We start from the raw sequence: 15,478 nt of genomic DNA, 5'->3' as shown, positions 1-15,478 counted from the left end.
GCGTCTTTTGTTGCCATAGAAAGAAAAGGAAATGGCTATGACAGCAGCGCAACTGAGGTCAACACTTTGCCTCTGCCACACACACACACACACATACAGAAATGTGGCAAAGTCAAACGGGAAATCTGCATAAGACCCTCCAGCTGCGATCGACAGTCCTTGAGATGTTTCCACTCAATTTGGAATGGCTTTGGCCTGTGACACAGGCACCCAGACACTCCTCCTTCGAACATCGAGTACAGCCGGGCAATTAAGAAGCATTCATTCCGGATCGCAGCATAAATTACTCAAAAGCGAATATGCAAATTCCAATTGTTCGATTTTCGATTAACAATGCAAACTTCAAGACCACTGAGCACACTACGCACAAAAGACACACATTAAAGATATCACAAATTATATGGCAAAAGGCACCTGACATGGTCAGGTATGCATATATATTTATACCATAGAGTTTATATATATGTACGTATATAGTGGCATACCAAAGGGACCCGACCTGCCCGGCTGCCTGGCAACTTTCCCATAATTTACACTTTATCGAACGATAACAAACAACCTGCATAATGTATGGCTCTCGGTTTGCTCCACCGCTCCCTCTGAAATGCCAGTGGGTGGCTAGTTGGGTGGCTGGGGTGATTCTCTGGCATTGACTGGCATCTGAGGTCACCGAAGGGTGCTGCGTGAGATTCTCACCCCTTCGCCGTAAAGTTTTCTCGTATGCAAAACGCCCGTCAATCAGAAATGCCACAACTGCAACTCGTTGCACCTTTGAGCCAAAAGCAGAGCGGACCTGTTAACCCACATTTAGCTGGCTAAGAAGACGACACACCGAAAAGCATTTACATTCGAAAACCATAAAAGATACGACCATCGACGACCTTTACCTCGGCAAACTGCTCGTTTGGGGAATATGGCATAATAAAATTTTAATTCGTTGCGATTGATGGTATCCTCGCAGTCCCCGCAAATACACGCATCAATGGATGATTTTCCGTAGTCGAGGGAAACAGCCAATACATTACATTTTATAACCCCGGCTAATTTGCATATATGCAACCATACGTACATCCATATGTATAGTATATATATATATATATATATTTATACAGATATGTGTGCCTGCGTAACATTGATTGGATTTGTTTGACTTTCACACTGGGTGATGGCATCGCATCGAAGTTGGGTGTTTCGGAGGTGGTTTTTAGGGCTTTCTGATGGTTTCTGGTGGTTTCTCGGGTGGTGTTGCGGGGCTAAGTGCCTGACATTTGCTAAATGGCAAAGGGCCCGAACGAATGCCTACCAAGGGTTTCACAGGCTTTTGCGGGTTATATTTTCCCCATTTGCCCAACCGAAAATTGCACTTGCCTCGTTAGCCGAAATGGCTGGGTAATTACGAGTTAGGGGGATTTCCTCGCTGCCATTTTAAGTCACCACTTACTCGATGGCTAACCTTCAAAGTTGTATCCTTGGAAAGAAGCAACTGCTGAGGGATAAAATCTACTACGATATATATAGAAAAAAATGCATTAATTCCCTACTGACAAAATCAGCACTTAATTTAAAATGGATTGCCTTATTCACATCGCTTTAATCATAATTACCAATGTTCAGTTTATACGCCCCCTTCACATTTGTAACCCAAATTTAATCGCACCAACCGCAGATCAATCAGCAGCCATTTTTGTATCGTTGGACAACTGCAAATTAGCTGCAGTTCATTTGGCCAGTGTCAATTGTATCCCCGCATGAATACGCAAATATAAGTATGCTTGCGGATATATATTCAGTGGGTAAATATGTGCTGGCCATTAAGCCAACAAACTATCTGTAGGGGAGCCACATGGAGTGGAATATAAATTAAGGCTGGGAAATTCGCGATTAAATGCCGTAGATGTCGATGATGAAGCTGAAGCCTTCGTTGCGTTGACTCTTCAAATGGATTTTGGCAAAAGTGCTCTGTGGTCCACCAGAAACCAAGTAGGCGAAGCCACCATTTCCATCCCTAACTTGGTCCGTAACCACGATTTGGGTGATAGTGCGGCGCAGTTTCTTCAAAAAAAAAAAAATTATTTGATCTTTTTTATGGAAAAAGGTAACAGTTGAGGAGTTAACCAACTTTTTGATTGAAAACGAAATCCCTAGTGACCACGCGCAGGAATTTGGACTTCTCCGTGATGATTTCCCTTCGAAGGTGCATGTCCCTGTAGCTCCTCACTCCCCAAGTAACACTGTGACTCCGGCCACGCCCCGCCGCCTCCGAAAGGGCGGACAGTGATATCACCAGTAATATTATGCAAATTTTCATTTTTGAAAATGAGGCAACACCTGGTTGATGCGAAGCTTTTATACGTCGGCTATACGTCCTATAAAATTCCCCCATTATTTGCAAACAGCTGTGAAAGGAAAGCTATTGAATCGTATTTCATTATATAAACAAAAAGGTATTGTTCGTAATACTCAATTAAAAACATGAGTTGTCAAAATATAAATATCCACTTTCCGCAAAAACTGTTATCTTTTGCCCTTTGTTGTTATTTTATCACATGTATTTTATTACACGCTTAATTTTTATTTTGGGCAATTAAAATCATGAATTATGAAACAGGTAGTAACATTTACTAAGACAAACTGTTATTTTTGGTGATTTACTCTTATTATTTCAGTTTATTATTTTCAGTTTATTATTTATTCAGTTTATTATTGCAAGAACACAAAAAAATGTGTAAAGAACGTTTTTTGCAAATTTTCACAGTCACAAAAAAAATAGGTTAACAGAACAAACAAAACACACTGTAAATATAAATAAATGTATTAAAAAATAATACCAAGCTGAAAACTTAAATTAATTAAAAATAAAAAAAATATGATTTACTTTCAAAGAAATGTGAATACAATCAACAATTAAATAAACGGTTATTAACACATTTATATATATATATTTACATTTACATATTTATTTATATGCTTAAAGGCCTAATAAAAACCGATAGTAATTAAGTTATTAACTGCTGCATAGAGTGTTTCAGTTATTAAATTTACATTCCGCTAATTAAAACCATAGAATCCTAGTCATTAATTTAGAAATCTCTCCCCCTTTCCCCCATAATTTCTGCAGTTTAATTACGAGCATAAAAATATTTTTTATTGGTATAAAATAAACTTGGCTATTATAAAAATGAGTAATACTTTGGGACGGGGGTTCCGTACGCCCATTGTAAATGGACAGCTGTCGTCGTAAAAAGTCCCCAGATTCCGACTACTATAGCTCTTAAATGAACCCTTTTGGGGCAGTGAAATAAACCACTTACCCCCCGTCGCGTCGTCTCGTATTTTGCCAAGTGGAAATGCTTTCGCAAAGATTTCTGAGGCTCGAGACTTTTGTTTCGGGCCGGCTTGTGTTTCTGTTGTTGTGGTTGGCTGCTTTAAATACCGCTGTGTGGGTGTCGTGTTTCGGTTTGTAAGCCGCACTGGCGGGCTTTAAGGCAAATATTTATTTAATTTTAACATCCCCACCTCATGGCCCGCTGCACAGATCCAATTTACTCAAGTACAAAGACCCAGTCGCGTATATTGTTGAAATTTTATTGTGCAAACATGAGAATGTCTGTGTTTGTACGTGTGTGTGTGGGTGTACGTGAGTGTGTATGTGTGTGTTTTATGGTTGCCACGTTGGTTTTTCTCATTTATGCACACAAACAAACGCCCAAACGCACAAACACAACAAAAAATGGCAGTAACACAAACAAAATGGCCGAGGAACCGTTGTTAAGTGTCTTTCATAGCTGCGTTTGATATTGCCTTTGTCCTGGTGTTGGTATTGGTGTTGGTGTTGCTGTAGGTGTATGTGTAGGTGTGCATGTGTTTACCGCAAAAACACAAATAAAAACCGATTCGTTGGCAAACAAATCAGCAAAACGAAATTTAGGTGGACAATAAAGTTTAGCTGCAGGGCAGCTTGCAAAAAGAGTCACAAACACATATAATGCCATAAATATTATGTTGTCTTCTATTGGAGCACAAAATCGGATAAAAAAGGCACAGTATGTTCTGCATACGTAAATAAAGGTCTATTTGGTAGGAGGGAATGTTATTTTAATAGATAAAGAAAATTTAAAAAATGAAAAAAGTTATGTTTGCCTTAAAGGTAAAATTTCACATATCCTTTTCAGATAATTGTGTTAATTTTTAAATTGCGTAGTCTGATAAAACACAATTTTCTTGTTTAATAAAAGTCAGATAATTGCATGTGCAATTTAATAATGTAATTATAGTTTCACTTGTATTTTATTTTGTTAAAATAAAGTGCTGAGCAATGTATTCTGCCATTCGAAACTTTAAACTTCAACTCTATAAAATCATCTTTTAACCACCGACATTCATGCTGTAGCGTAGCAATTATTTCCTGTTCCCCTGGGCCACGAACTAATTGGATAAAACGGATAAACCTATCTCATGTTGCTCTCAAAGCAACCATTTCTCAAAAAACCCCACGTTTGAACTCGATTGGTTGTTTTGGTATACGTTACGCCTCCTTTCAGTGGAAATTGTGGCAAGTGCGAAACTTAAATTCAGGCGCTTGTCGCCTTGTCGAAGCTCTTCAAGCTGAAATCGCTTTAAATAATTTTAATTAAAACAAATGGCACTCGAAATAAAACACGCACATCAAACAGCAGTGGGTGGGACAAAGGGAAGGAAGGGGAGGGGATGGGGAAGGGGAAGAGGAAGGTGGTGGCGCCTGAATGGAACAGACATGGCGTGTAATTACGCTTGACGGTTGAAGAGAGGGAAGCGGGGGGAAAAGAGAGAGAGGATGGAGGAGGGAGGGGCAAAGGATAGCGGCAGGACGAAACTTGTTTGTGCATTGAATCAAGTGCTGCTGCCTTTGGTGTTGTTGTTGATGTTTATGTTGCTGTTGTTGTTGGTGTTGCTGCTGCTGTTGACATTGCACGGCAGCAACATCAGAGGCCACAGCAGCGGCGCTTCAACTACGCACACAAGCGAACTCACACCCAATTATGCACAGCAAGAAAAAATTAATTACAATTTATTAAATTATTAAAAATCAGAATACAAATATAAGAAAAATCCCCACGAATCAACCATTCTATTCCAAATGAAATTTAGGTTTGATCCAATATTGCTATTAAATTATTATGGGTTATTTCATATGGTTATTGATAATGACAAATAATTACACCCTTTACAATATTTTACTTTTGCAGCACTCTTTGCTAAAATAGATAAAATTGATCTATCATTTTATTGTAGTTATTTAACTATTCCATAATTGACTTATCTATTTCACGGTTCACTATTTTTGTCAGTGGCCACTCTGCCACGAGGAGCTTCTGGCCACGCTTTTGTTCGTGACAAGTTGAGACAGAGGGCAAACAACGAGGGCGACGCGCCGTGCGGACAAACTCCCAAACAACTTCATTTCGGCTGATGTTGCCGAACATGTTGGTGAAGTTCTCGCGGCACTTTTCACGCTTGGCGATGGCACACTGGCTTTCACACACACAACCAACCAAGGTGGCCAACTCCTACGCATCCGGCACCTCCACATTTCTCCCAAACAAACACCCAACCCCACAGCTAAAAAAAAAAGAGAAGAACCCAATTGTAATTAGACTTGAGAGCCGCCCCTCGAGGGAGAGTGGGCCAAATGGGGATGGCGGCGGTGGACTTCCCAAAATTACATTTAATCATTGTTATTTTAGGCCCCCGCAAATGCCTGAGTGCCTCCACTGACCACGCCCCCTCCAAGTCCAACGCCAAACGCCCAACGCCCAACGCCCATGTCCTTTCGCACGTAGATGACACAAAAGCCAAACAAATGTGTACGTGTACGTACACGAGTGTGGGCAAGGACACTAAGGACATTTGATAAAAAGCCACTTAGTGCGGCAATGCGGCCTTAACTAAAGCCAGCGAAATCTGCCCCGAAAAACGCTCATCCATCCCCCAGCATTCGCGAAACCATAACCCATTTGGCTTTGGCTTGCTGTGTTAGCTGCTTAACACTTTGGGGCGTGCTACATTTTGACAATATCAAAGTTGAGTGGCGCAGCTGACAATGGCAGCAGAATGAGCGGCAAATAAATAACGTTTAAAGCGTAAATATGGTAAACGACGTTAACGGGCGCCTCAAGTGTCAGTTGTCGGCTGTCAGAGCCACAAGGGCCAATGCCTCGTCACTTGTGGGTTATACGCTTGGCCAAATGCCAGGCCAAAGCCAAAGTAAATATTATTTAGTATATTATCAACGCAGTGCGGTACTATTTTCTTTTTTTTTTTTGCCAGTGTGCCGCTTTCCCAGACGAATGACAATGAGATTGCGCATACGCCGGGTGGGCAAGCCAAAGATTTTCACTGCCAATTACGCTGCAGAAATTTTCTGGCCAGGCTTTGCCTTTTTTTTTTGCCAAAGCGACACTTGTTGAGGGCGGAAAATTTCCAAATCCCGTTGATGTCAAGTTGAATTTAAGTGCGCTCCACCAGCTGCCAAAGACATTTTCCCCAGAATGCGCTATTTTTCGACCGAAAAGAGATTTCCAGACTCAAAGAGCTATAAAATTATTTCTTGGCATGCAAATTGCTTTCGTTCGTGCGCTTTTTTCTTTTTCCTTGGCTGTCAACAGCAAAATGCAGATAAGTCCGAAACGAATGGATTTTCCAGCTCGGAGCTGTGCCAGCTTTCCCTGGCTAACAATGAAAATTACTTTTCATATTTAATTGCAGCTGCTGCAGAATGGGTGAACATGTGGCCAAATAGCAAAGCCAAAGTGCAGGCCAAGTGCCACATTAAATTACATCAAAGTCAAAGAAAGGAAAGGAAATTCCGCCAAGTTGCAATTGAAATTTGTTTGCCAACTCAAACACGAACATGGGCCACCCGAAAAGTTGGTCGAAATTAGACGTGGCAAGTAAGTAATGGAGACACCCGAAAGGAAATGCTTATTATTTGCATAAATTCCACACACAAAGCCGCCAAAACGAGTGACAGGCCAAAAAGCAGGGGGCCTCCTTCGAGTTGAAAGAAAGAAATGCAAATTGTGTTGGCAAATTTAAATGTCAGTCAACAATTCAGTTGTTAAACTCGCATTACACACAAAGCCATAGACATTGCTGGTCTTGCATACGAAAGGAACTTGTTACTCATACGCCCCATAGTCCATTTTCCTTGGACTTTTGTCTTTCGCTCTCTCTCTGCTCTTAATCGAAAATCGTGCGTGACTCATGGAGGGGAACGAGGGGGGATTGAGGATTTGGGGCAGGGGGATGGCTTATCATTTTTCCCGAAAAGAAAAACTTTCGACAACTTTTCACTTTTGTTAGGTATTGCCACAGCAGCTTTTGGTTTTGCCATTCGATGTCAATTTAAAGTTTCTCCTCTACTTCCCTTTCATCTCTTTGGTCCTTCTGCTATTTTTTTTTTCTATTTTTTTTTTTTGTGTTATTTGGGTGCCGAAATAAAAGTTTTGTATGGCAAAGTTGCCACAATTGTGCGAGTTGTTCCGTTCTGCTGTGCTGCTGCTGCTGTGCTGCTGCATCCGGCATAATCGATTCGCTTTTGCCTTTTTCATTTTAATAACTTTTGCAGCAGCCGGGGCAAAATAACAAGCACTGCAACAATTACGTGCCGCAAGTGCAAGAGCAGCAAACAAGCGGCAAACAACGAAACAAACCGAAAGCAGCGGCAATCGACAACAATGGCAACAAAGGCGGCCACTAAAGCTGGATCAGGAGCTGTGCGCCAAACTGCGAACTGGGTTAAACACTTGGCCGGAGTTTCCACCTGGTCTGCCCTGCCAGCCCGCCCAAGTTTCCCCCTCCCCCATTTACCCCTTTCCCCTCATCCCTTCTCCTTGCAGCTTCCACCACTCGATCCCTTGGCATTTCGAAGGGGCAACTTAGTTGCCATTGCCGTTGCTCTTGCGCGATGCATTCAAGTGCATGTTACCTTGGTCATAATTGAGGCACGCGCTAAGCGAAACAAATAACAAGGGGAACAGGAGCAGGAGCAGGAGCAGGAGTTGCAGGAGCGAAGAAGTGATTGCTGGCCCCAAAGCCCTTAAATTCAAGTTAGGTGTCACTGAGGGAAAAGGTGGGATTGAATAAAGGGATTTAAAAACACAAAAGAACACAAAACAAAAGGTTTAAAATCGTCTTTAAGATTTCTGCATTGTCGAAATGTTTAAACCTCTCTTAAAAGAATATTAATTAATATTAAAGTTACTCATTAATACTAAAAAAATTGTTCTTGATTATAATTAAAGTTTTAGAATACATTGATGAACTAAGAGATTTCAAAATAATTTTAGTAAATATATTATTATTATCATTTATAAATCATTTATTTTCTGCCCAGTTCTAAATGAACATAGTTTGCTTACAGAAACTCAAATTTAATAACTATAGCTGAAATGTTTGTTAGCTTTCTGCAAGATTCACATCAAACAAAGCTTCATTTGTATTTAATCTGCACTGAATGTTTGATACATATGTACATTAGCCCGAGGGGATTTTCCTCATTTAGTAAACTACATTCTGGTCGCTTTGCTTCGCTCGTAAAAGGATTTGAAAAGGTGCTCCACATAGAATGCAGAAAAGCCACCCGTTTTCCCCGCAACACGTACTCGACTCATAAGCTGGCATAACAGATTGCTCGAGCAATTATGTACTTTTGTATGTACGAGTAGTATGTAGTTTCTCTACTCACCGAAAGTTAATTTCCGCTTGGGCGCCGCACCTGCAACGAGAATGGAATGAATGAAACGTAATTTATAATTAATATTAACGCATTTTCGATTCAATAATAAATGAGGCTAATTTATTTACAGCTCAACCACCGCAGGGCCCCCAATTTTTTTTTCTTTTTCGTTTGAATCGCCTGCAAGGGAGAACAGATTTCAGGTAAAAGTTTCATTTTGGGTGAGCTGTCGCAGCCAACGCATTTTAATTCAATTGAAGTTGATTAAAAATTAATTTCAAATTAAATGAGAACTCAATGAACCCAAATTGTAGTTGAAAATAGTGGCGGAAAATGAGAGGAGAGCGAAAAATCGTGGCATTTGACAGGCTGTGACATTTCAAGGGACAGGAACGCAAAAAGTTGATTGGATGGAAAATTGCGAAACTTAAACGGGGCACATATACGTGAGTCTGTGTGTGTGTGAGTGTGTGGGTGGATTACTAATACGTAGGCAGGTGAAGCGGAAACGGAAGTTGTTACAAAGTCCGTTGAAATCAATTTTAAAGGTAAACTGGTAAACTTGTTAGGTGGAAAGCCGAAACAAGCCAATGGCAACGGAAACCAAGTGGGTTGAGTTGGGTGCTCAACAAGAAAGGGAAAACTAATTGCAGCGCTCATTTTTTCCTTGTTAATGGGCCTGCAAACGAGCTTCAAGTTTCCCTCCTTCTATCGATCCTTACCCACACATACACACGCTTACATCCCCGCACACTCACACATACTTACATACACACACATGTATGCGTTCTGCTTCTGACATCGAAAAAGTTTTTCCCCCAATTTTATTTGCCTCATTTCGCTGCCATTGTTGCCGCTTGTTGGAAATCTGCGTGCGCAAGTAACAACATTTTACAGCTGCAATTAAAGTTAGTTAGCACTGCTCCCCCCCGCCCCGCCCGCTTTTCCAGCAGTTTTCCCGCTGCACTTCCCGCAACAAGCTAATGCACTGCACTTTAATTAACCCAACACCAGGCGAGCGAGCCAGAAATTATACACCCCTTTTCGCTTTTCGCCCAACTAATGGCAATTTATGTGCGATAAATTGCGGTATGAGAACTATAAAAACAAGTGCGAGTTTCCAAATAACAATCAACTAAATACGGAAACACTCTAAAATGTGGAAATTACGTTTTTATACCGTGTTTCAATGAGCATATATTTACAATTGTTTTGAATTAGTATTAGTTAATTGGGCAATAAAGCTTAAAACTATTTTATTGATCCCACGTATTTCAAGGACTAAGGATCTTGCTCTTCACTTTAATGTTTATTGAAGTGAATTTCCCTTTTCACTGGCATAAAAGGATTAAAAAAAACCCACGAAAGCAATTATATAATGGCAAAAGGGCATTAATGTGCATTAGAGTCAATTATCAGGGATTGCAATGCAAAAGCCGCCGAGCAGCCGAAGGCAATCAGTACTATCAAAGGCTTTTATTTGCCATAAATCTGTGAAAGTTGTTAAAAACCCATTTAAAATTGTCACCGTAATGGCACACTCAACCGGCTCGGGCCATTTAACCAACTATCTGCCGATCCCCTCTCCTCCCCCCGATTTTCTTGGCCCGCTTCCTGCTTTTGCCAACTTCAGTTGCAGCCTGGATGGGATGTTAATTAGAAAAGTCTTGAAAATTATTAAAAACTTTCCAAAGCTGTCAGACAGACGAGAGCAGGAAAGATACTAGTGGTAATATACCACTTCGAATAGCTGTGAGGTCTCTGGGAAATGTTTTAAGAAATTGCTTGGTTTCTTTTTGATGGCTTCTTAAAATTTATTTGTCTTGGGAAATAACTTTCAAAAAACTCTGAAAGAAAACTTTATGATTAAAAACATAATCTTTGCACCCGGCATAAACTCAGGCTTTTATTTAATTAAGTATAATATAAAACCCAAGTGCAAGCATTCTGAATTTTCACATCTGGCTTCCGTATTTCACAATTCTACACAATTTCACAGTTTGGCTTAATTTACGTGACCAGTTTTCATTGAAGATTAAATTTCACAGGTTATATTAAATTTCCTTCACCCCTTTACGAATGTATTCATCTCTCAGAAAAGCCAATAAACACGATCCCTCTAATGGATCTGAATACAAAGTGTCTCTGTTTTTGATGCCGTTTCAGTGTCTCGCATCTGCATGCCACTTAGCACCTTTTATTAGTGCCAATTAAGACCGATTCCGAGCTATTTCCGACGAGATTACAGCTCCGGACTGCCCCAAACTAGATAATCAACCGCAGAGAATTTGCGGCGTGGGCCTGACATTGAATCTCGGAATCTGAGCAGCTGCCAGTCTGAGTTTCCAAGTATCCAAGCATCCAAGTATCTCGATTGCGATTGCGGTTAGTTAAGCGCGTTGCCTCCAAGTGCACAGTAGTTCAGCGGAATGTCGAAGCTAGAGATTGCCAGCAAGTCGGAAAAGTCGGAAAAGCCGGCGGAGCAGTGGGGCAACGGGCTGGAGTTCCTCTTCTCCTGCATTTCTTTGTCGGTGGGCCTGGGAAATATCTGGCGTTTTCCCTACATCGCCTTTCAGAATGGCGGCGGCACCTTTGTGATTCCGTATCTGATTGCCCTGCTGGTAATTGGACGTCCTGTCTATTATCTCGAGATTTCCCTCGGCCAATTTACGGGTCGCGGCGTGGTCAAGGCCTTCGAGTTGGCGCCCCTCCTCAAAGGCGTGGCAGTGGGCCAGGTCCTGGCCACAGCCGCCTCCATAACGTACTACTCGAGCATCATGGCCTTGACTCTGCGGTTCCTGCTCGCCTCCTTCGGCGCGGAGTTGCCCTGGAGTCGCTGCTGGGAGAGCTGGGGCAGTGATTGCCACGACGGAAGTGCCCAGAACAGCAGCGGAAAGTTGTCGCCAGCACAGCTGTACTTTGAGTGAGTGACAAAAGGCGGGAAAACTGTTTGAAAACTCAATAAAATGGGAGTTTTAAATATTCAACATTAGTAAAAGGAGCTAAACAATGAGCTATGATGATAACTCATAATGCCTTTGGGGTCTTTACGAAATATAAAGGCTTTAAAGTGTAGATACATGTGCATTTAAGATCTTTATTGAATTAAATAATCATGTAATATCTTTTTATTGTTTCAACGGATAACTACAATTTTTATTGATTGTTTGTATGCATTACTTATTCAACCCATTAACTTTCTTTTATTTATAGACGTGAAATTCTCCATGAGGTTCCCAACATCGACAATGGATTGGGTCTCCCCAACTGGCAGTTGGTTGCCTGTTTGGCATTCGCTTGGCTAGTAATCGGTGCAGTTCTCATTCGTGGCATCAAGAGCAGTGGCAAGGCTGCCTATTTCCTGGGTGTGTTTCCCTACGTGGTGCTGCTCATCCTGCTCCTGAGAGCAGTGACCCTTCCGGGAGCCATCGATGGCATCATATACTTCTTCAAACCGCAGTGGAGAGAACTTCTAAATCCACTTGTGTGGTATGCAGCTGTTACCCAAGTTTTCTTCTCGTTGGCCATCTGTTTCGGAACTCTAATCACCTATGCCAGCTACAACAACTTCAACCGGAATGTATACAAGTGAGTTTGATAGTAGCTAACCTTGAGTTTAATACCCGCTCACTTGTTTTAAAGCTTTAATGAAAGATGAAACCCGCGCAAGAAGTATATACACCTAATGCTTCTTATATATTTATAAGCTTTACTTAAGCCTCGGCAAACTTGAGAGTTTTCCCTCCGACCATAAATATTTCTAACAAAAAATTTGTGTCCCCCAGTGACATTGTGATAATCACCACAATGGACTCCTGCTCCTCCATAATCGCTGGCTGCATTACCTTCGGGATACTGGGGAATCTGGCCCGCGAGACCGGCAACACGGACATTGGCAGCGTGGTGAAGGGCGGCGCCGGATTGGCCTTCATCTCGTATCCGGAGGCGATTGCCAAGTTTGAGTATGTGCCACAGGTAAGGTATCGCGAACGCACAGCGCCGTGGGCGCCCTAAAGCACAACTACCTAAAGATGTTCGCGGTCCTTTTCTTCCTGATGCTCTTCGTCCTAGGCATCGGCAGCACCGTGGGCATGGGCTCCTGTATCCTGCGAGTCATCCGGGATCAATTCGGACCCCGCTCGCCGCCCATTTGGAAGCTGGCCAGCGGTTTGACCGTCTTGGGCTTTTCGGTGAGCATCGTTTACATGACCCCGGGCGGTCAGTTTATCCTGAACCTTGTCGACTTCTACGGCGTGTCCTTCACCGCCTTGATCCTGGCCATTGGCGAGCTGGTGGCCGTTGCCTGGATTTATGGTAAGTAACGAGGATTTTCTTTTGCAACTTTTCCCCAGGAAAGCATTAAGCTCGTGCTAATGCTTGTGTTTTATTTTTAAACTTTAAGGAGTTAATCGCTTTTGCGAGGACATTAAGTTTATGATGGGCATTGAGACCGGTTGGTATTGGCGCCTGTGCTGGCGTTTCGTTACACCTGGCCTGATGACCTCGGTGCTCATCTATATGCTGATCGACATGTCGCCGCTGCAGTACAAGGGTGTTGGCTATCCCACCTTGGCTCATGGTAAATACTCGGTTAAGTAAAGTACCCATCCTTGGTATTTACCCAAGGAGTTGCTCCTTTTTCTTTGCTCACAGTTTTTGGCTGTTTTTTGGCTGCCTTGGGGCTGCTGCAACTGCCCGGCTGGGCCATCTATGCCATCTACAAAAAGCGTCACCAGAACGGCAGCTTCTGGCAGGTAAGTTTCCCCCCCTTTTTCACAGAAATATCTTTATTTTTTTGCTGAAAACCCCTTCCCCTTCTGTTCAGAGAGTACGTGCCGCCTGCAAGCCGTCGGACACTTGGGGACCGGCCAACGTTCAGCTGGATGCCGACATCTAGGAAATTAGCTTAGTCCCCAACACTGCGTATACGTAATGGCCCCAGTAGTCTGGGGCATTATTATTTGATATGGGGGCCAGATGAAAATGGCCAGAATAAAGTGAAATATATATTAAACGTGGAGCCAGAAGAAAGAGTGAGCTTTTATTCTGGCCAAAACAGTTTAGCCGCCCGAAGGAGTTGAGCTGGCGAAAGGAGGAAGTCGCTGCTGCTGCTGCTGCTGCTGCAAGCGCTTTTAATTACCCCAGGGCAGAGTTGCCTCCGTTCGGGCGTGGCAGCTGCACTCCACCTCGGTTGTGTTTGTGTTAGTCTGCTTGGCATGTCAGACATGTCAGCAATGCGGAAATGCGCAAATACTAAATGAAAACAGGAGGTGAAGCTTGCTCATTGCAGAACTTTTAATACACTTACAAAGAAAAAGTAATTAAGTAAGAAGAATATTATGACCTACTCTTAATCTAATTTAAACAATTTCATGTCATTTTATACTTCCATTATATTTATTTTTTCCTAGAAAACGTTTGGCTAATTTGTTTTTATATAAAATCCTTCTCATACAGCTTTTTATTCCCATAGCAATCTAACAATTTTTAAATGGCATTGACAAACTCAGCTTATTACGGAAGCGAGCCACATTTTTGTCATATAACTGCCCGCAAAACGTAATACTCTTTGTAAGGATAAAAACTGCAGCTCAGACAAAAAAAGAAGGAAAATGGGGACTAGAGCGCAGCAGGAAGGCACTGTAAATAAAACATTTGGTTAGCTGCTGTTCGACACATTCGTTCGGCGGGTGGAAGGAGGTCGCAAATCAGAATGTCTGTGGCATGTGACAAAGTTGAAAAGTAAATATGCAAGGGACAAAAAACACAAAATACGCGGATACGGAAGGCAAAAAACATGTTTCCCACTCTCCGCTGGCTGTTGCAGTGCCCCCCCCACACATATGACAGCGCATTTATTTGCTACACGATTTTTTTCCTTGTGTTGCTGTTGTCAAAAAAAGTGACAGTGTTAAATTTTTGGCTCATCCCCCGCAGCAGCTGAAATTGAAGTGTGTGTTGACTTTGACTGACGTGTCGTTAGTGCTGAAGAGCAGGGAGAATCTTCAGCTAGAAGTCCGCTTGCGTGTGGCACGCCCACTCACACTCCCAGACACACACTTACACACATACACACACACACAGACACACACATGCCACATGTCCGCGTGGCAAACAACTTTCTTTCATTTCTTTCGTGCCTCCTTTTTTGGTCTGCCGTTGTTGTTCATTGCTTTAACGATGCGCGTAAATCTTGACATACTTTCGCCGCCGCCGGTGAAAGGTAAGAGGAAGAGGAAGAGGGAGCGGAAGAGTGCCACTCACACACACTCACACACACACACACATCCCACGCCCATTATTAGTAATGGCCAAATCCTCGATTTGGCCCTTGTCAACGCAGCTGGCTGAAAAGTAGACTACACTTTTTGTGCAGCCCACAACATGCAACAGTGTTGCCAAATCGCTTCCCCAGGGTAAAAAATAGACAACAACTCTGTTTGCATATTAAGTAACCGAGTCTAGAAAATCATCTGAAATTCATTGCAAATTTATTAATGGCATACACTGTTGTTTGAGAACTAAAGTGGATTAAAAATGTATGTTTTGAAGCTCATCAAAACCACAATTGCCGTGTGGTTTTTATGTAGTTTTTATAAAAGAGAAAATAATGTTTTTGATTAAAGAAAAATTTTTTAGAGATTTTTTATTCCTGCAAATGATGTTTAGGGACACTCAAATATTTGTGTAATATAAAAAACTGGTTTAGGTTTGTATAATATGTAATCGTAACCAACACATCAAGTGCGAGCATTATTATAC

The 15,478-nt window shown here is 42.0% G+C and overlaps 3 protein-coding genes across 6 annotated transcripts in view; 1 reads left to right on the top strand and 2 right to left on the bottom strand.

Annotated features, from left to right (window-relative positions):
* The window catches only part of LOC108087815, a 47,701-nt gene that overhangs the window by 15,396 nt on the left and 16,827 nt on the right, over positions 1-15,478 (bottom strand). For all 3 annotated transcript variants that reach the window (XM_017185379.2, XM_017185381.2, XM_017185380.2), the window contains exon 3: positions 8,726-8,755. The gene's annotated coding sequence lies outside the window, so the exon portion shown is untranslated. The remainder of the gene's footprint in view (positions 1-8,725; positions 8,756-15,478) is intronic.
* Positions 1,758-2,308, bottom strand: LOC108087819 (probable salivary secreted peptide). Its single transcript, XM_017185386.1, has 2 exons — positions 2,120-2,308; positions 1,758-2,052 (listed from the first exon to the last, which is right to left on the bottom strand). Exons 1-2 carry the CDS (start codon positions 2,306-2,308, stop codon positions 1,882-1,884), a joined length of 360 nt encoding a protein of 119 aa, XP_017040875.1. The 3' UTR covers positions 1,758-1,881.
* LOC108087817 (sodium-dependent nutrient amino acid transporter 1) lies at positions 11,040-14,131 on the top strand. Of its 2 annotated transcripts, XM_017185382.2 has the most exons (7): positions 11,041-11,639; positions 11,930-12,304; positions 12,502-12,691; positions 12,748-13,030; positions 13,119-13,295; positions 13,370-13,470; positions 13,542-14,131. In XM_017185382.2, the coding sequence occupies exons 1-7, from the start codon at positions 11,146-11,148 to the stop codon at positions 13,611-13,613; spliced, it is 1,692 nt and encodes a 563-aa protein (XP_017040871.1). In that variant the 5' UTR covers positions 11,041-11,145; the 3' UTR covers positions 13,614-14,131. The 2 variants fall into 2 exon arrangements, with proteins under 2 accessions (XP_017040872.1, XP_017040871.1); XM_017185383.2 differs by lacking the exons at positions 13,119-13,295; positions 13,370-13,470; positions 13,542-14,131 and having other exon boundaries at positions 11,040-11,639; positions 12,788-12,990.

The sequence above is a fragment of the Drosophila ficusphila genome, unplaced genomic scaffold (assembly GCF_018152265.1).
Source record: "Drosophila ficusphila isolate 14025-0441.05 unplaced genomic scaffold, ASM1815226v1 contig_414, whole genome shotgun sequence".
Taxonomy (NCBI): domain Eukaryota; kingdom Metazoa; phylum Arthropoda; class Insecta; order Diptera; family Drosophilidae; genus Drosophila; species Drosophila ficusphila.
Note: the sequence above shows the minus strand (reverse complement) of the source record. Positions and strands in the feature narration are given on the sequence as shown.